The 19,702-nt window shown below is 46.1% G+C and overlaps 4 protein-coding genes across 6 annotated transcripts; 2 read left to right on the top strand and 2 right to left on the bottom strand.

Moving 5' to 3' along the window:
* Positions 1-7,617: 7,617 nt before the first annotated feature.
* On the bottom strand, positions 7,618-9,188 carry LOC122614109 (E3 ubiquitin-protein ligase Topors). Of its 3 annotated transcripts, none has more exons than XM_043788590.1 (3): positions 9,113-9,188; positions 8,823-9,000; positions 7,618-8,741 (listed from the first exon to the last, which is right to left on the bottom strand). In XM_043788590.1, exons 2-3 carry the CDS (start codon positions 8,933-8,935, stop codon positions 7,733-7,735), a joined length of 1,122 nt encoding a protein of 373 aa, XP_043644525.1. In that variant the 5' UTR covers positions 8,936-9,000; positions 9,113-9,188; the 3' UTR covers positions 7,618-7,732. The 3 variants fall into 3 exon arrangements, with proteins under 3 accessions (XP_043644525.1, XP_043644526.1, XP_043644524.1); XM_043788591.1 differs by having other exon boundaries at positions 8,823-8,981; positions 9,113-9,130; XM_043788589.1 differs by lacking the exon at positions 9,113-9,188 and having other exon boundaries at positions 8,823-9,054.
* Positions 9,189-9,609: 421 nt separating this feature from the next.
* On the bottom strand, positions 9,610-14,098 carry LOC122612225 (E3 ubiquitin-protein ligase Topors). Its single transcript, XM_043785686.1, has 4 exons — positions 13,196-14,098; positions 12,678-13,138; positions 11,139-12,610; positions 9,610-10,932 (listed from the first exon to the last, which is right to left on the bottom strand). Exons 1-4 carry the CDS (start codon positions 13,592-13,594, stop codon positions 10,055-10,057), a joined length of 3,210 nt encoding a protein of 1,069 aa, XP_043641621.1. The 5' UTR covers positions 13,595-14,098; the 3' UTR covers positions 9,610-10,054.
* Positions 14,099-14,419: 321 nt separating this feature from the next.
* Positions 14,420-15,614, top strand: LOC122614105. The gene is made up of 3 exons (XM_043788585.1): positions 14,420-14,693; positions 14,752-15,109; positions 15,166-15,614. The coding sequence occupies exons 1-3, from the start codon at positions 14,505-14,507 to the stop codon at positions 15,336-15,338; spliced, it is 720 nt and encodes a 239-aa protein (XP_043644520.1). The 5' UTR covers positions 14,420-14,504; the 3' UTR covers positions 15,339-15,614.
* A 367-nt stretch (positions 15,615-15,981) lies between these two features.
* On the top strand, positions 15,982-17,732 carry LOC122613595. The gene is made up of 3 exons (XM_043787830.1): positions 15,982-16,330; positions 16,395-16,989; positions 17,084-17,732. The coding sequence occupies exons 1-3, from the start codon at positions 16,118-16,120 to the stop codon at positions 17,314-17,316; spliced, it is 1,041 nt and encodes a 346-aa protein (XP_043643765.1). The 5' UTR covers positions 15,982-16,117; the 3' UTR covers positions 17,317-17,732.
* Positions 17,733-19,702: the final 1,970 nt, after the last annotated feature.

Below are 19,702 nucleotides of genomic sequence, written 5' to 3' on the forward strand. Positions count from 1 at the left end.
AATTTAAAGTGTTGAAAGAAAGACAAGTGATTAATTTATTGAAAGGTATGCATCAATACATATGCAACTAGGTATAGTCAACTTGATATATTTAACTACTAGTTATATTCCACTGGTTATATTCAAATAGATTTATTATTTTTTATTATTTTATATATACATCATAATGTCTTGCATTAAAGCATAGAGTTCTTTAATATAACTAAGTAAACGCTTAGTATGCTTAGTGTTCTATAAATACAAAATTCCCCTCTGTCATCGCATGCAGTATAATTGGTCTGCATTTTGCCATTCTCGCCAGACATTCGGTCTTTTGTCCGGTCATTTGCTTGTCCCACATGACATCTTTGTCAATAGGCTGATGAATCGGTTTGGCCGTTAATACATTTTCCGAAAAAATAGCGAGCTGAAACAAAGCCGCAGCGGCAGCCGCAGCCGCAGTCAAAACAAAAACAAACCGAACAAAAAATGCGAATTATGAGCGGGCCAAAACAAAGATGTCAACACGTTCGCCAAGGCAGCTCAAGTTGTTGACGGACTCTAGGTCAGTCCCCATTGACCATAGCTATATCCTCTATTACACGCTGAGAAAAAGTTACCAACTGGTAAGCATTTTCATTTTTGGATAATTAATAATTGGATAATTAACATATATGATTAAGTTGCGGAAAGATACTTTCTTACAGCAAACGCGCAAAAAAGATGTACGTTCAAAGAGCCACTATTAAAAACTAAAATAATAGTAAAATAGTCATTTCTTTTCAATGCTGTTAAGCCAAAGAATTATGTTTTAAAGATTTTCGATTGAAATTACTTACTTCCTAGAATTAATTAAGGATTTTTCCGTGTGCAAGAAACTCAGCGCTGGATTTGTGCGCAGTTGCTGGTTCTCGTGAAATGGAAATTGAAATTGCGTATTGCGGACATTGCATTGTGAACATTGCAACAAGGCTATCGGAACGGCGACAATTGTATAGCACGAGTTAAGACCCATTTCCATTAGCAGCGCGTCCGAAATAGCGGCATCCATTCATTCCCAGCATATTTGAGAGCAACTCATTAGGCCCGAGCATGATTAATTAGAACTGATGGATGGCCAATTGACGGATGGCATGGCTATGAGGTCGCGTACCAGGAGCCAACAGTCCACAGCCAACAGCCAGCAGCCAGGACACATTATTGATGGACACGTATGCAGGGAATCCGGAATACGGATCCTCCAGTGAAAGCCACTCGAGCAGTGGACACTTGGCATTGCCCAACCAGCGCCTTGTGCTAATTGCCCAAGAAAGGGCAGCCAATTCAGTCAACGCAACGCAGTGGCAACGTGGCAAAGTAGCAATAATAACGAATTAGCAGACAATTTCAAGTATTAGCCAAGTCCAACTAACTAAGAGGGTGGTCACAAGAGTTGCTAGTTGATTGGAATTTCACAGCAAAGTTTAATTGAAATCGGCCAGGGATTAGGAAAGGGGCAGAGTTTAGGATTATGTTTTACAAAGGAAATAGGAGCAAATAGCTTCCTAGCTTATCTCTAAATTAATCAATTTAAAAGATACTCAAAAACATACAGGTCATCAAATTAAATGGCATGTTTAAGCACATTAAGCTTGCATTCCTGGGGAATTAAAATTTTAATTTAATACCGGAATGATTAAAAATTAAATTCTGGGAATTTTTCCTTTTTCCTGGATTCGCTTTCACAATAATCCTTAGGTGTGCAAGCTCGCTATGAATTAATTTTTTTATTTTTAATAATATTTATTTTCTGTAAGTTTAAGCATATTTACATTTATTGTTACATGTTTTTGGTTGTAACCTAAAGCTACAGCTTTCAGCGAAATAATAATTGAGTTGAATTTTTAAACTTCAATTGGTGTGAAATTCACATTCTGCGAATTTGTGCTCATTTCGTTAAACTATTTACCGCTCTGAGAAAATTCTATTATAAGCGTATGCTTCAAGGGAAATGATAATTTAAATGTAATGTTACATGTGGCAATATGGAAATAGAAACTAAATTGCCTGAGGGTTTTCTAAGTGATTTCGGCTTAGGAAACTGGCTAAGCACACCTCCACAAAGATATGTCCAACAGCAGGGGGCACCCGAAAACAAACTATTTCCAGTCAGACAAATGGCGTTAAGCACATAATAACCAATTTCTCTAAATACGGCCATAATTATGAACGCCTACACACAATCTTACATGCAAAGAGTCCTGGCAAACACACACACACACACACCTACACACACGCGAATGATCCTTGTGAAGTGCCGCTGCTGCTGTTGTTGCTGTTGTTTTCCTTGTTGCTGCCTACTTCATTTGGGCGCGTTTGTTCTCGAGCGAGGAAGTGAGAGAGCGGGAGGGGGAAAACAAAAGTGAAAGGCATGGGATGGGGTGAAAGTTGGTAAGTGAGAGCGGGCAAGGGCAAGGATTTATCGTAATTAGGCATGCATGAGCATATGCTGTCGTCTAAGCTCAAGGATGACTCTCATCCTCCGCGATATTTTCTGGTGCACTGCAAGAAATTTCAAATCAATCTGTTATTTTTAAAGTAATCACAAGTAATGATCTTAGGAAGATCATTTCATTTAAAGTATTTTTACTACGTTTATTCCAATTGAAACATTTCTGTCATAAATTATTTCCTAAATTATTCCCCCATTTCGCAGTCTACTTTTCGATTTATGCTGCCAATAAATTTTAGATAAGTGAATCACTTGTTAAAGCATGCATTTATTTATGAGCACCCATTATCGCAATTAAATCTTCATAAATAAATTGAATACTTGTTTAAATGCCATAAAGACCAGCTCGATTTATGTACAGTTCTGCCAATTGATTTCCCTCTGTGTGGACAAACCCAGACTTTGGCAAACAGCAAGGAAAGGGGCGGAAAAAGGGGCGGGGTGATGGTGGGAAAAAGGAAAAAGGGGCCCCAATGTACATAATTAATTGTGCTGCTGTGTTGGCAAACACGCGGGCGCCGGAAAGTAGGCAACACGCTTTTTTTGGCAAAACGGTTCGCCGTAATTGATTGCCTCTTGCACGTCACACAACCACACACATATACACACCCGCACACGTACGTACACACATATTGAGAAGCCAAAGCGGTGTGTCAATGTGTGTGTGTGTGCGGGTGGGTGTGCAATTTCCTGCGGAGCTACAAGTATTTTGAAATGAATATTTCTTTAATTAGTCCGCTGCTGGCACTGCCATTTGCTGTGGCTTCAAAAGGGGTTTGGATATGCTAAAAGGCCAAGCCACAAAAGACTTGACCGCAAATAATAATGCACAAATGCTGCCGCACCGCAAGTGTTTCCAGGCAACACACGCACACACACACACCCATACACACACATCCACTCGCAGATGGCCGGGTCGGAATATTTTCTTAAATTAACATTAGCAACATTCGGAGCTGCCATTAAGACGGTCGCCCAGCAGCCATTTCAAGTCTCTCGCAAGCTGAACCGAAAAGGTCATCCCACAAGTACGGTCAAACTTCAATAAGTCGAATAATAATACTAACACAGAATATTTTTGATAAAAAAAAACAAACAATTTATTACAGTTACTGATAAGATAGCTAATAAGATATGATTCTTTTTTCCTACCCCGTTCACGCTGTCGAGGCTCCACTGCGCGGTCTTTGGACTGGCGAAACTCCGTTCGGTGGCCAAAAACAGTTAAGTGTAAACATTGTCCTTGGCCATGTTTAGTTTGGCTTCTTTAAATTATGGCCGGCAGCCTAAGCAAACTACAGGGGTCTCATTGCCGGAGGAGCGTTATTACCTGGCGCCAGTCAAATTAGCAGGAGCATAAAAAATAACGTATACGCAACGTGGACCTTTTGGACTGCACGTGTTTATAACCCGTTTGCTTCAACTGCCACGCCTGCTGCTGCTGCTGCTACTGCTACTGCTACTGCTACTACTGCTGCCAAAACAAAACGTCAAATGTTTGTATAATGGCAAACATTAACATTTAACCTTGGAGTCACAAATTACCGGATTCTTGTCACCTTCGCACGCAGCAGGCAGCCCGAAAAAGCGTAGCAAAAAGAGGAACACAGAGTGGAGCCGTGAAGATGGAAAGTTTGTTGTCCGCAACTTTTTACCTCAGCAAGCGGTCCGCGTTGGCAAGCCCATAAAAAATCCTGCGGAGAGGCATCAACAGCCACGGAACATATGCGCCCCCAACTCACTTCGATGATGATGATAAGAGTGCGGCACCACGACACACCAAGGCAACGCAGCTTTTCTGGCATTCCCACATCTTGCCAGCCCACAATCCAGGCATCCAGCCATCCAACCATCCAGGCATCCTTGCAGCCTTGTATCCTCGTGTCCTGGCTGCCACCGCAGCAGCATGACGTCGTCCTCGCCGCCTTGTGATAAATAGCTTGATTTTAAGCGAAAGGCGCGGGAGTAGATTTATGACACACGCATTTTCCCAGCCAAGAAAGTGGAAAGTCAGCGGCAGCGTGAAGGAAAAAACACGAATATATAAAGTCACGCAACAGGCGAACGCAAAGTAAAATATCGGAAAATCGCACATTTCAAAAATTATTATATTTATTTAAGCGTGTCATTTAAGTAGGCTTTAAAGCACAACTCTCTCTTCATAGAAAAACGCCAACAAGTGGAGCTCAAAAAACATTTTCCATTTGGAGTTAAAAGGAAAATATTTCTGCTTGCCAAAAATGCAGCATTAAATTCGCTGCGTATTAATATTTATTTACGCTAAGAAAATGAAAAATGATTTTCCAGCGGATTTTACTATATATATTTAAGCAATTCAACGAGAAAATAAAGAGCTCTTTAAACGGAGATTGCCAGCGTTATTTTAGTGCTGAATCATAGCCAAATATGCAAAGTATGCGTGTTTATTGAAAAGTGATGCCTGTTTATGGCTTTTCCACTTCAAATCGCATACGTAATCGAGGGAGTCGCTGCTTAAGAGTTAAGCTGCGACAATTTCGCAAAAATTGAATCATTTCGCAAGAATCCGTGAGAAGTTTTTGATTGAGCATTTAAAGAAAGCTGCGCGATTGGGTTTCGTGTTTGCGTCCGGATTCGATTTCGAATCGCTTCGCGGTAGCCATGGTATTCCTGGCAATTTCCTCAACATCGCCAGCCAGCCTTCCAAGCAGTTTTCCTAAGCAGCTTACTCCCCCACTCACGCACACACCCTCCCTTCCACACACACACACACACACACACACAAACACTTGTGCACGCTGGCGGAGAAACCTCAACAATTTCAACATCCGGCTTCCGCTGCAATGTAATGGAAACTCGACGCGAATCGAAAGCCGTGCCTCCGTGCTGTGCCAACATATTAAAGTTGGCAAATGCCGAAAGGGGGAAACGGCCAAATGCACTGCCATAAATATGCACTAACACACATTGGTAAACTATAAGATAGTAATCATTCAGCAGGTAAACATAGAGGAAAAATATTAAATATACAAACAGGAAATGCCAAATTAACTATGATTAAATCCTATCCTATTCAAACTTACCAAAGTTGATTAAATCTATCTAATAAAATACAAAATTCATGCAAACTTCATACACATACTCACATAATCTGATAGTGAATATCATAAAAGTTTAAACATTTAACTTATTCCCTTTTCTTAATAACTCTAGTAAAAGCTAGAAGTCATGAGGCAGCTATACCCCTTTTTCTCCAGTGCAAAATCAGCATCCACGGAAGAAGGACGCCGGTTGCGGAAATCCAAGGCAAGACAAGAATGATACCGATTGTGGCACATTGCAGCGGGATATCGAGTGGCACGATGGGTTTTACCCGCGGGTTGGCAAGTGCGGCGATCCAAAGGGCCGACAGGTGGCCGGAGGATGTCCGTAAATCAAAACTTGGGCAAAAGCATTGGGCCCAAATGAGAACTCATAACTGCCTATCAGTCAGTGGTGGTGGGCTTGATTAATTGCTCGCCGCGGCGAATGTGGATATTATTTTAATTTGGCAACGCCACGCGCATAATTCGAGATAAACCAGGGAACAGCGGACAGCGAAATACACTCGGAAGCAAACACTTATGCGCGATAATTCGTTTGGGGTGTCGGCGAAAAAATCGCAGCAAAATCGCGGCATTTGTATGAATATTTTATGCAGATCGAGCCAGGCATTTACATGAAATGCACATTAAAGATCCCTCGTTTGGCGCCTGCGAGGCAACGGTGCGTATGCGTGATATCTGAAACGTTTAATTCAACGTCGGCGGCGTAATTTGCAACTCAAACTTAAATCCGGGCAACCAAACTACTTTCAGCTTTCAGCCTCACAATTACCAGGCCGCCCCCATTTCAACATCTCAAAATGCAGTGCAAACTGGCGCAAAGTTTTGAATCGTCTCGCTTTTATTTCTTGCCTGTCGTTCTCACAAAAAAAAAACAGGAAAAGGAAAAATGGCAAGGATGTGGGTGGTGGAAAAGCGGGCTGTGTGACTGTGGGCCAAGTCAGCAAGTCAAATAAAAAGTTTTTCGTCAACATTACGCAAATTAGTTTGTCAGTCGAGCCAAGCAAATGCAGCCGACAAAACCCTAATGACATTTAGACTGAGGGATAACTTTTTCCAGAGCTAAGCGCAGATCCTGGCGATGATGGAGTCCTTTGGACAGCTTCAAGATGCAGTTTTCCCCCCCACAGTTGACTTCGCCTCGACGCCTCAACTTTTGCACACTGGCTGTGTGGAATGATTCGATTGGATTTCGGGGATTATCCCTTGTGCAGTCGAGAGTTGGGCAAACGAATTAGTAAATTCCATTTAAATCGAAGTTAGTCGAATCCTTATGCTGGCAAACTGGTTGGGAAATAATATTGAATTACAAACAATTTAAATTTCAACAATAATGTAGATTAAGAATTAAACGCTCTTACTTATAATGCGTTGAAAAATGCAGAAAGTTTTGTAGTACAATTCAATAAAAGTGGATACTCTTTTCATCTTCGGTTAAATGCGCCAGTTTATGCCTCCTGACAATTATGATGATTCGATTCGATTTCGGGGGCCTCATTCGATATGCATTAATGCTTCTTTGTGCCAAAGGAATCATAAAATCAAATATGCATTGAATTACCGTGCAGGCAGGACAATTATATTATACCTTTTACCCCAAACAAAAAATTCGAAGAAAAAATGAGGCAGGGGAAAACAAGTAAGCCGCACCGAAAAAGGGAATATTTAACTCAATTTTCTGGACCTGAATTTGCTACCACAAGCAGCTGGGGCGCCTCCGCACCCACCCGGCACCCACCATTGCCCATTCCTCCGGCGAAAACCCTAAATCGGCCGCATTTTTCACTCAACATTTTTGCTTTTTCTTTTTTTTATCTTAGCTCCCTCGTTTATGCGCAAAAGTGCGTGTAATTCAATTTTTCATGCGCCATGTGACAGGGGATGTGGATGTGGGTGGCGTGGGGTTCTGCTTCTACCTTTTCAGGCGAAATTAAGACAAAGGGAAATATGCGCTAAAGGCATATTTGGCACGCAATTTTACATGGCCTTATGTCCTTATTGATGGGCCATCCTTTTTTCCAGTTATCGTTATCAATTTTTAATGCCCTTTAAACCCTTTTTTTGTGTGTGTGTGTGTGTGTGTGATTCGAAAGGCCATTGACAAAGACCTCGACGCACTCGATTGTATTATACATGAGATGAAAATGTTGCAACAGGATATTGTAATTAGGGATCCCTCCTAGCGCTGGTTGGGCATCCGGCGGCGGCGAGCACGATGGGTGGACGCATTTCTTGGATGATTCGGCACGGCGGCGGGAGTGCCGATGGCAAGTGGTGGTGGTGGTGGTGGATTCATGCCACCGGAGCCAGATCCATTTCCGTTGGGCTGGCGCACCGCACGGTTATGGGTGTTGCTATTGGCAAAGCGCAACACTCGTCCGCTGGCCAGGATTAAATCGCTTCCTTGACCGCCGGCACCTTGAGCGGCTCCTTCGAACATGCTGCGCTCGATGGCCACCTCGAGTTCCAGATCCTCCAGCGACGGCGGCATGCCAGCGGAGGATGAGGCATGCTGATGCACTAGTTGCTGTCCCGACTGCTGGGATTGCTGAACCGCCTGCTGGGCTGGCTGGGCCACCGCCTGCGATGGCTGAGTCGCCGCTTGCTGGGCCTGGGCTTGAGTTTGTGGATTCAGCTGACCCGGGTTAGAGGCTGCAGCCTGTGAGCTCGGTATAATTCGGGCTGTCACCACCTGGCCGTCCATCTTCATCAGGAATGGAGCGCTATAGCGCTCCACCATCATATCATCTAGCTCGCCGTAATCCTCATCCTCCAGCGCCAGATCCGCCTCGAAGCCACCGCAATCGTCGTAGTTGATGCGACGCGTAAAGTCCACAAAGCTGTGCAGTCTCGAGGACAAGAACTCGCGATCCCTGGACAGCGACGAGGTACTGGGACCATTGTCATCCTCCAACAAGGCCCTGTACTGGGTGTTGCACTCGTAGGCCATCAGGTCATCGTACGGCGAACGGGCAAAGTTGATCAGTTCGTGGATGAAGAGCTCCGTCTTGGCACCAAAGAAGTGGATCATTGACTTTCGGAAATACGTGCTGTCCAAGCTGAGGCGAGGCAGCAGATTCTTGATGGTCTCGTACAGATAGAACACGTCCGCCTTCCTGTTCCTGATCAGCACCGATACATCGCGGTTCACCCACATCATGACCCTATGGACCTCGAAGGGATTGCGACTATAACAGAGGGCGGTAGTGAATGAAAGTGGCTGAAAGTTAAAAGTTCCTCCCTTTAATAATGGGGTGGCCCCAACTCACCGGAAGTATTGGGGTGACCAGCCGCGAAAGTCGCTCGTCTCGCGATCCGGCAGCGAATATAGCGAATTGGCGTAGACATAGACGCGCCACTGGACCATGTGCCGTGGCATCATTCTTCCTGCAGTCCTAGTCAGTCACACTATGCAATTCGCAGAAAATCTAGAAACTTTAGACGTGACTGAAAAATTCCTGGTATTGTCAGTCACAAATTGGATTTCATAGTTTCCCCGCCTACTGTCGCTCACCAAATGGCCCTTTCCCAGCCACATATGCAATTTGATAGTATTTACCTTATAGGAACTAAACAATTGGCTCGTTCTTTAAACAATTCAACACGCACAGTTCGAATTGAAAGTCAGCGAAAAAGTTATGCTTATTGCGCAGGCACAACGGAATTAAGGGCTCTGTTGCACGTTTCGATTCGAGGGGCATCTACACGATGCGATTTGGCAAGTGGGGAAAATATGGGACTGTTCAGACAATGCGATAAATCAACCTGCCAATCGTAGAAAAAAAAACTTTTAAATCGGAGAAAAGCGTAAATTTAAAGAGATAGTTCCACCCAGAACAGCTTTTAGCATGCAACAAATGATAAAAGAGGAATGTTTTACATTTAATCTTTACATTTATTATGTATTTGATTCGTATTACAGATATCCTTTGTTCATTGTATGTTGAGTACACTAAATTTCATAACTGGCCACGCCCACTTATGCAAAAAACATTAACACCCTCGTCATACATTGATCAGCGCTAGTTCTACGATTTAAAAGCTACGACAGCAAAATTAGTTGTCATCGTTTATAGTTAGTTAGTAATTGCTGCGGTTAACCTACGTGAATACATTTACAATCGATGTGGGGATAGGAAAGGATATGATCTTCAGAGGGATATCGAATGCGTATTTGGGGGTGGGCTACATGTATGAGAGAACATTTAAATAATGTTGCATTGGATGGGTGTGTAAACATAATAGATATTATATATATATATATATAGATAGATATTGATGTTTAAATATGTACAACTTAAAATGGCAATCCTAGGCCTAGAGTACATCTAGTTTGAGCTTACGCTTACTGGTTTTAGTTGCAGTTACTTACATAGCAATTACAATTACAAATATTATTATTTGGGTTTTCGGGGATTTCAGGAATCGGAACAAGACAAGACGGAAACCAGTTAAACATTCCCTTAAACTAGCAACTTAAATGAAAATCAAAGAGTGTGGCTTATGCTAGATACGGCAGTAGCCCCAGATTCTCCTCTTCTTCATCGTGGTTATCGCTATCATCGTCCTCCTCCTCCTCTTCCGCCTCCTCCTGCTCCTGCTCTTCCTCCTCCGCAGCTTTCTCCTCTTCCTGTTCGTCTTCAACTTGATCTTCATCCTCATCGTCCTCCTCATCTTGTTCTTCGGTGGCAGTGGCTGTATCCTCGGCGGTTTCCAACTCTGCTTCGCCAACCACATCGATGGCGGCCTCCAGCGAATAGCCATCCCGTTCATTGCTGGCCTCCGGATCCGCATCTGTATCGAAATAAATATCCAAATTGGCGTCATCCGCCGCCAAAGCTTGAGGGCTACCGCACATGGTGTTGCGCAGCATGCCTATGGAATTCTCTGCCGAATTAGAATGCTCGTTGAAGAGTCCGATCTCCACGGGTTGCGTCAGAGTGGACAATTCGATTAGGGAGTTGGCTATGTCGTGCTCCTCCATCGCCGGATTGCCGCGCATTAGGGGATCGCCGCCGGAATAACCCGCTGCGCCCCAGGCAAACGAATTTATTGGATCCGAACTGGATGTGGCTGTCGAACTGCTGGCCAAACTGGCACTCTGACTGGACTGATTGCTGTGGCTGCAGGTGCGACGCCGCTTCGGTGCACTACAGCCCGGTTCGGTATCCTCCCTCGTCGCTGGAGTCCTCCCTGAATTATGTGGCGCCGCCTGCTGATGCTCCTCATCGGGCAATTGAAGCTCCAGTTTTAGTGGTTTCCTATCCTCCAGAGTGGCCTCCGCTTTGAGTGTCGCCCGCAAAGCACTGAGCTGCAGGTTTACAGTGCTATCATCATCGGAATCACTGCTGGAATTGTTGTTGTTCGCGTTGGGTTGACCTAGAGAACAAATTTGTATTATTAATACACTTTCATACAATTTTCTTTAAAAAAAAGATGCCACATTTGAGCAGATTTGATAATAAATACTCTTTTGGAGATCATTCTCTAGTTATTTCCGGTTCAGATAGTGTGGTGAAATACCCACGTACGCAAGCTCCGGTCAGCATACAGATAAGAAATGTCTAGTTTCCCAAACCACTCACCCGACGACTCGCTGCTATCGCCACCTGATTCGTCATCGGACGAACTAGGGCTGTCACTGCTGCTTTCCGGTTGCTGCTGTGGCTTCTGTTGGCTCTTCTGCTGCTGTTCCACGTGTCTCTGCAGCTCCAGCATTGCCAGCTGCTCGTTGCTCAGTTGGGGCTCCATGTTCTGGTCTTTGGGTTTCCGCTTACGAGATGTCCGTTTCTCTTTTGATGCTTTCTTAGCGCGTTTTCTATTCGGCACCGGCTTGCGTGTTTTTTTCTTGGGTGGCTCGGAATTGGTGGTACTGCTCGCACTGCTGTCCTCATCGCTGCTGCTGCTGAAGTGGAAGGAGGAGCTGCTGCAGCTGCTGTTGTTGCTGCTGCCACTGTCACTGCGCGCAGGCATGGAGGACCTCTGGCGTGATCTCTTCGAACGCGTGGAGCGCATCGTGCGCAGCTGATCGAGACGACGTGCCTCCGCCATTACCAGCTTCCAGTTCTTGCCTCTGTTGGCCGCTGCGCCACTTGTGCTGGGGCCCATGAACAGGCCCTGATCCCTGGCGGCCGGATCCACTGGCGATTGTGTCGCCCGGTTGTCGACACTTGCTGCCGGCGCAGCTTCGTTCTGCTCATTGACAAACACCACATCGGAGTCACTATTTGAGTCGAGGCTCACCTGCTCGGGAGTGCGCAGGTGTGGTGGCTTCAGCTCCAGCACAAAGACGCACTCATCCTCGTCGCCGGAACTGCTGCTGCTTTGAAGTTCGATGTGCGCACTCACTGGAAGAGTAGCGCCTGCGTGCCTCCTGCTGGGATTGCTGCCATCATTGATGGCCGCCACCTCTGCATTTGCAGCCGCATCGCCATCGTCAATCTCGATGACCTCTGCTTCCTCGCTGGCAACCGCCGCTGGCCGTCTCATGCTCAGGTTGATGGCCACCGTTTGGGAGCCCACATTGGAAGTGGTTGTGCGGCGTATGGAGATGCCCGGCAGCTCACTGCCATCACTGGCCATTGTCACGCTGAAGGAATGTGTGGCACCCGGATTGGTCACAATCACACTGGTCGACGGGCGTACCCTTGGGGGGCTCCAATCGGCGGAGAAGTCTGCGTTTACGGCATCCGCATCGCTATCGCCGACCTCCAAATGCAGATCATCACCGTTCGAGGACTGTGTCTCCACCATGTCTAACAGATCCACCTCCACTTCCTCGGCCACTCGGGCCGAATACTGGACCACATGGTCGTAGCCGATCATGTCGAACGGGGAGCGGGCAAAGTTAAATAGTTCGTGGATGAAGTGACTGGTGCGCTCGCCGAGGAACGGCGACAGTCGGCGACGGAATGTGGGACCAAGTATGTTGGTCATGGGCAGGATGTCGTTCATCAGCGTCATCACAGTGTTTACGCTATGTGCGGCATTCCTCAGCAGGCACATAATGTCGCGATGTATCCAAGGCATCAGGCGATGCATCTGGGCGGGATTGTTTCTATAACCAAAGATCACAAATCGAAATCAGTATGGGCAAGTATTCAGTAATGGGTATTCAAACGGACCTGTAAAAACGGGCGCTCCACTCTCGAAAGTGTCCCGTCAAGCTGTCGCTGACGGGCAGGGCATACAGCTTCCTATCGTACACGTAGCGTCGCCAGAGCTGGCTCAACGAGCCGGACGTGGCTGCATCCTGGTCGTGCCGGTAGTAGTTCATCAGCTCCACGCGATACGGCTCGAAGCGGCTGTACGAGTGCCTGCCAGCTGCTACTTCTGCAGCTGGAAGCACCTCTTCACCAGCAGCTCCAGCCGCAATGCCCGCCTCAATGTCGTTGGTCATGACGGCCTGGTTCTGCACCAGCGGCATGAACCTGGGACGCCTCACTATGTGGTAACGTAGGGAGGGATGTTCCGTTGGAACCGGCGATGAGGCCTGCACCGGATAGCGATCGTAGTCGTCCAGGGTGCGGACATTGTGTATGATGGTCCTGAAGGGCTGCTTGCACAGTGGACACTCGGGCTTTATCTGGAATGGAGAGTAATTGGATTAGGACTTGCTTGCTCTGGCCAGCGGACTACTCACCTTGCTCCACTCGCACAGGCACCTGAAGCAGAACTGGTGCATGCACGAGTCCGTGAAGCACTTCCTCTTGCAGCGGGACAAGCAGATGGCGCAATTGGGCGGCGGCGAGGAGCGCTCCGCAGTTCCGTTCTCCTCCGTGGCGGATGCACTGGTGCCCGGCTCACCGGTGGCGTTAGTATTATCCGGACCTGCGGCTCCTGAGGCCTCCTCGCCCTCGTTGTCGCCCGACTCACTGCCGCTCTCGGTGAGATCGGCGAACTTCATGGCCGCAGCCGGAAGTGTACGGGTTCCGGCATTGGATCCTTCCGATCCCGGCTCCACAATCACCGATGCGCCCACCTCATCCGCTCCCGAATCGTGCACGTTGCCGGCATTGCCTCCGGGATTCTCCTCCGCCATTCGGGCGACTATATAGCGGCTATGTGGGCTGTAAAATCGGCCGGAAAATGGGCGAGAACTTGGCTCGGAGTTTTGTGTCTACTCTGCCCTCCTCACTCTCTCTCTCTGCTCCTCTCGCCCTCTCTCGCTCGCTCTCGCTGGCACGCTACTCTATCATCTGGTTCGCAATTCGGGTCTCATGCGTCGTTTTCCAACGGCCTTTTCCGGGCCAGTGGCCACATTATCCGTATTCCCTTGCGGTCTATTTGGTGGTCAGTGGTCTGCCCCGTGATATAGCACTATTTTCAGGCCAGAATTCGCACTATATCGCTGCTATTTAGACACCTGAAAATGCAGGAAACCCGACTTTTTTGTCCACTATGGTAAGACCGTTTGTCGCGTATTGGAAAATGCTGCAGAGCACGGAGGTTGGAATACTTTTGAATTACTTTTCAATAAAAATATGAATTGAAAATGTTTTGAAAATATATTGTATGTGCTGTTCTACTCCCGGAAACTGATTTAAATAGCAGGGTTTTTGTCTCTGTCACAAAAATGACATAATAGTCAAGTTCAACAGTGAACTAGACCAATTTCCTTATTAGAGATGAAATGTCACAGGAGAATCACAATTTTCAGAACTTATTATTATTTTAGGAACTTATTATACGTAGATCTTTTACATAATTTTGTGAAATAGCCATGTTTATTTGGAGTTAAATTAAAAAGTCTAGTAACTTCTTTGTAAAAGTAGGAAAACCAAACATTTATTTTGATATTTTTTTTGAATAGTTTGGTATTTAATGTTTTGGTATTTCGTGTGCTGAGCCTGAACTGTTTGTGTTATCGATAGCTCTTTACTTTATTGCCTTTTTGTGGCGTCTGTTTCAATTTGTTTGTTTTCAATTGTTGGTCAAAATTTGGCTGCAAAATGAATAGACGCAACAAGCGGACGTCGTATTACCAATACGAAGTATATCTGGACTTCATGGAGGACAATCCCCTGATGTCGCTCAACAAACTGAGTCGCACCCAGGACGGCAAAAAGTGGAAGGAGCTCAGCGATCTGCTTAACAAGTGTCCCACGGGTCCAACTCTGTCACCTGAGGAATGGCGAAAGGTATGTTGTATTCACAGATAGATGGAGTGTATAAGCCGACAGTATTCCACACTTATAGCGCCTCAACGACTGGAAGAACAGCACACGCTCCAAGTACCGACGCAGCATCAATACGGATGACAAGAACAGTGCAATGACTCCTCTGGAGAACAGAGCTCTGCAGATTTTCTCCTCCGAGGCGAATTCTCGGGAGGCTTTAACACACCCGGGCCATCAGGAACTGGTGGAGGAGCCTCTGGAGCACGAGGAGCAGGATGATGAGGAGCCCGATGAGTTCGATGAGCTGGAGGAGGAGGAGGAGCCGTACCAGGAGTTTGAAGCAGAGCCTCACGAGCAAACCAACCCAACGGTGATCAATGGTCATAGTGCCGCAAAAAGGCTTAGGCTTGATGGCGCCAGCGAGATCATCTACGAAGGTGGGTAGTATATATATTTATATATATATCTTATTAATGGATAGCCTTGATTTCAGTCACAAATATAACATCGCAAGAATCCGTCGCAAAAGAACCGGCTGTTATCTATGGAAATAAAATCGAGGAGCAGCTGAAACGCATTTCGGACATACACGAGGCCTCACTGCACTTCAAGATAGCCCGCTTCAAGTACAACAATCCCGGATTCGAATACGTTCCGGAATTATAGCCCAGTTCGATCTGCTAGCCATGCACATGGAGCACTACAAAATGTGAGCTTAGAGGGACCTGCTAATTCCGCCACGAACTAAAAGTCGAGAAACTTTCAATGAGTAGACCAGTACGCATTCGTTGAAAGTTCACCAAACTAATTCTTGAGTAGTCTGTACATTATACCAATTAGTCGTTCTTAAGGCTGTTGTTATGCATATCGTTCGACGAAATACTTTTCGCACATATTTTTTGAAATGTATTATTGAATTTTATGAAACCGCTAATAAATATTGTGACGAATCATTGTTTCTCCTTAGAAAAAGTATATATGTTCACAGGTATATGTTTAAATACAAAAAAAAACTATAGAAAAGTTATGTTTCTGGTCTTTGGGTAATTTATTTAAGTTTTAAGACAATTTGAATTTTATGAAACCGCTAATAAATATTAAGACGAATCATTGTTTCTCCTTAGAAAAAGTATATATGTTCACAGGCATATGTTTAAACTCAAAAAATATATAATCTTTTGGTAATTTACTTAAATTTTTTGCACATCTAGCTATAACTATCGCCTGGCGACAATTTGCATTATCCCACCCCGCCAAATGCGCACCACTGGCGCGCCGAATACAACCCTGCGCTGACAGCAGCAAAATGCAACTAGAAAATCCCAAACGCCTGTAATTGTTTGTGAACACTTTGCATCGCTTGGTGGCGTCGATTTGCATTTGAAGGCTTTTGCCAGCGATTTTAACACGGCATCGAGCACACAGGGACAGAGCAAGGATACCGGATGAACGGCAAGATGGACCGCCGCAAGAAACGCACCTCCTCGGAGCAGTACCAAATGTACATCGACATGATGGAGAGCGACCCAATTTTCGCCACCGGACGAGTGCCGCGCGATTATGACCTGAACTACTTGACCAAAAAGTGGAAGGAGCTCTCCGACCGGCTAAACAAGTGCAGCTCCGGACCCACACTGACGCCGGAGGAGTGGCGCAAGGTACGACAATCACCACATACCCGAAATGCTTGCTCTAATCCCGAATTTGCTCCTTTAAATACAGCGTCTAAATGACTGGAAGAACACCACTCGCTGCAAGTACAGACGCAGTCTTTTGTCCACGGAAAAGGACATCTCGATGACCTCCGTGGAGACGCGCGCGTTGGATCTCTTTGGCAAGGTGCCCACCACCGGCGGCGAATCGATGCTCAATTTAAAGTCCGAAAAGGATGAGCACGACGACGAGATGGAGGAATTGGGACAGCGTACTTCGGCGGCATTTCAAAAGGAACTGCAAGCCGCCGTGGAGGAGGCCATCAACGATGAGGTGGACGAAGAGGAGATGGTGGAGGAGCATGTCGATCACGAGGACATGCTGGAGGAGAATCTGGCGGAGGCCGGCATCACCGCGTCCACGACGGCGGTCAATACGGGCGGTGGCACGTATCGCACTATTGTCGTGGACAACACATCCTTCGAGCACGTCGAGGAGGAACCCCAAACGGTGCAGCCGCACGCCGTCGAATATGTCACATCCCGCAGGCCTGCTGCCGCCGTCATCAATCCGGGAACGGCCTCCTCCGGCAATAAGCTTATCAACGGCGAGCTGCCCGTCAAGCGGATGCGGACACAGCCCAGGGAGCAAATTATCTACGAAGGTAACTTCTTCAGTTTGGAATAATATTATCATAATCCCCCTTGCCTAAGATGACTTAATTGATTGATCATTGTGTGTCTTTCCATCTGTTTCAGTTAAAAATGCGCCGCGTTGCATTTCGAACATGCAGGCCGTGCCGCCGCTGCACAGTACAAAGCTGGAGCGGGAACCCAGTTCGCTGACGAGCGCGCTGAGCAGCAGCGATGCCCAGCAGATCGCGCACCAGCTGAAGCGACTGGCCGACATCAAATATGAGACACTGCAGTTTGAGATTGCGCGCTTCAAGTTCAACAACCCGGGCTTCCAGTACGATCCGCCGTCGTTATAGTGTACCAAGCAGCAGGGCGAGATCAGTCGGTCTAAGCAATCAGCAAAAACTCCAGCACCAGCAGAAGCAACGGCGAAAGGATCAGCATTGGCAAAAGCAATGGAACGAGCCAAGTCAGCTCGAATTGTATAGGTCTTTTACGACGAGCTCATCGAATTTCGAACGTTTTCTAGCTCTCCCAGTCGCGTGCGCTCCGCCGGAACACAAAATCGTAACTTATAGTAGCCAGATTAGTTTAAAATTGACATAGAATTCTATTGTGTAAACAGTTATTTTCAACTTTTCAAGCACTTTCACCTACGATATCCATATGAATAGGACTTAAATTGTAATATCTAAAGTAAATACAATTGGACAAGTAATTTTAACGCGTTGTATGTAAATGTAAAGAATAAAGTTTACCAATGATAAATATGCGCCCCGCACAGACGTGCTCCACCTTTTGCCTGTTGTTGCACTTTTAGGTTTATTTATGACGCCGTGGACGCCAGAATCGAAGCCAACACGAAAAGTCCATTAATCAAAGCTAGCGAGATGGCGTCGACAACGCATATATGCATTGTGCCACGGCTTCGCTGTGGCTTTGGCTTTGGCGTTGGCTTTTAGTTTGGGTCATTTTAACCTGACCGCCAACCGCCAACTAGTGGGCGCACTTTGTAACTGTCAGCAGCGCCTGGAGGCTCCGATGCGAAAGAAATCACTTGTGGCTGTTATAGTCTTCCGATGCTGATGCAACAAGTGCCGATCCAAAGTCCTCGTCTGCTCCTCCTCCTCCTACTCCTTCGCCTACTCCTCCTCCTCCGCTTGGATAACTGCAATGGGCAATAGATCATTTGCAGGCCGTGCGCTGCGAATCATAAATTACCGAAGACCAAGGTGGAGCGGTTTGGGGCCTCCACCATGGGACCTCCGCCATGGGACGACGCACGGCGTTCCGTTAGGAATCGCTGGCATCGCGTTGATAACTGCACAACACGTCGTATGCTTAATCTGTTCTCTTTGTAAGAGTGCACTGAACAAATTGAACAAATTGAACTGGAAGTCGACTATCTGAATGGTTTTTATTATTTCTCAACTTAAAAAAAGCTGTCGCAAGCTTAACTGAGCATGGAAACATAACGATATTACTTGATGTTCTGGGTTGTTCATAGATTTTTCTGAGTGCATCCCTTCTGCAATGTGGTGTCGCCTGTGTGGGTGCCGCTCGCTCTTTGATGAAAAGCCCGCTGGCAAAGCTGATTAACCCGCACACACACACACACACATTTCGGCGGGAAATGAGTGTCTGGGACCCAGATGTCTTCTTCTCACATGGCCATGAAATGGATGCTTCATCTGGGACTGGGACTGGGACGGCGAATGCGACTGCGACTGCGAGTGGAACCAAGTTTGAGGAACTGATGTGATGGGTCGTCGCTCAGAGTGCATGCCCAGTCCATTAAGCAGTTCGTGTTGCACTCGTTTCGCTCTGCCATCCAGGGCTATATGAGTCCATGGATTTGGGACTGGATATGGGTATTGGCTTGGCTATGGGTATGGGCATGGGTATGGGTATGGGCATGGGTCTGGGTACGGGCTCAGGGTCTAGGCTTAAAATTGGGTTTGGGCTTTGGCCAGGGCCAGGGCACACATGACGGCCAGCGTGCAGAATTGACCCCATGGGCGGCAGCTATAAAAATCCAGCAAAAGAAACTGCACAAACCAAAAGCCGACCAGAATGTGAGATTCTGGGATACGTAGACGAAATACCCTTCGAATGAAGTGAACCGTTTGTAAATAAAACAGGCAACAGAAAGCAGCTACTATAATATTTAATTACTTTTAGCAGCATGAAGGTACATACTTGTTAACACCCCATGAAGGATATTAAAACTGCCAGTTTGGGTAGCCGAAAGGCCCAACGTGTCCTTGCCCATGTATATTGATGAATGAATCCGTCTGGTCATGTTTTTAGAATGACCAACTCGCAACTGACAAAACAACGCCGAACTTTGCCATCCTGAATTTGGTCATTTTTTCGAAATAAAGGCAGAATGTGGGCACCTTCAAATTGAAGCTTTAAAGTTGATGGGAGCCAAAAAAAGCTGCTGAATGGGATTATGGAAAAAGTTGGCTGGCTGTGATAAAAACACCCAACAGCTTTAAGGATCAAGGCATAAAACAGATAGGCTCGACTTTATACACATTAAGACATTTTTAGTTTAAATTATTTGTTGATAGAAAACTAATGGCCTATAAATATTTCGACTTCATAAGAGTGTTTCTCAATTTTTTCATTACTGGTGACACCTTACGTCTTTTATTGCCAGCACAATCATGTGGATACGTGATGGTACGAGTGTGGCATTAGGTAGAGGCCACTATCATGGTCAAGGCACATATGCAT

This window comes from Drosophila teissieri, chromosome 2R, assembly GCF_016746235.2.
Source record: "Drosophila teissieri strain GT53w chromosome 2R, Prin_Dtei_1.1, whole genome shotgun sequence".
Taxonomy (NCBI): Eukaryota; Metazoa; Arthropoda; class Insecta; order Diptera; family Drosophilidae; genus Drosophila; species Drosophila teissieri.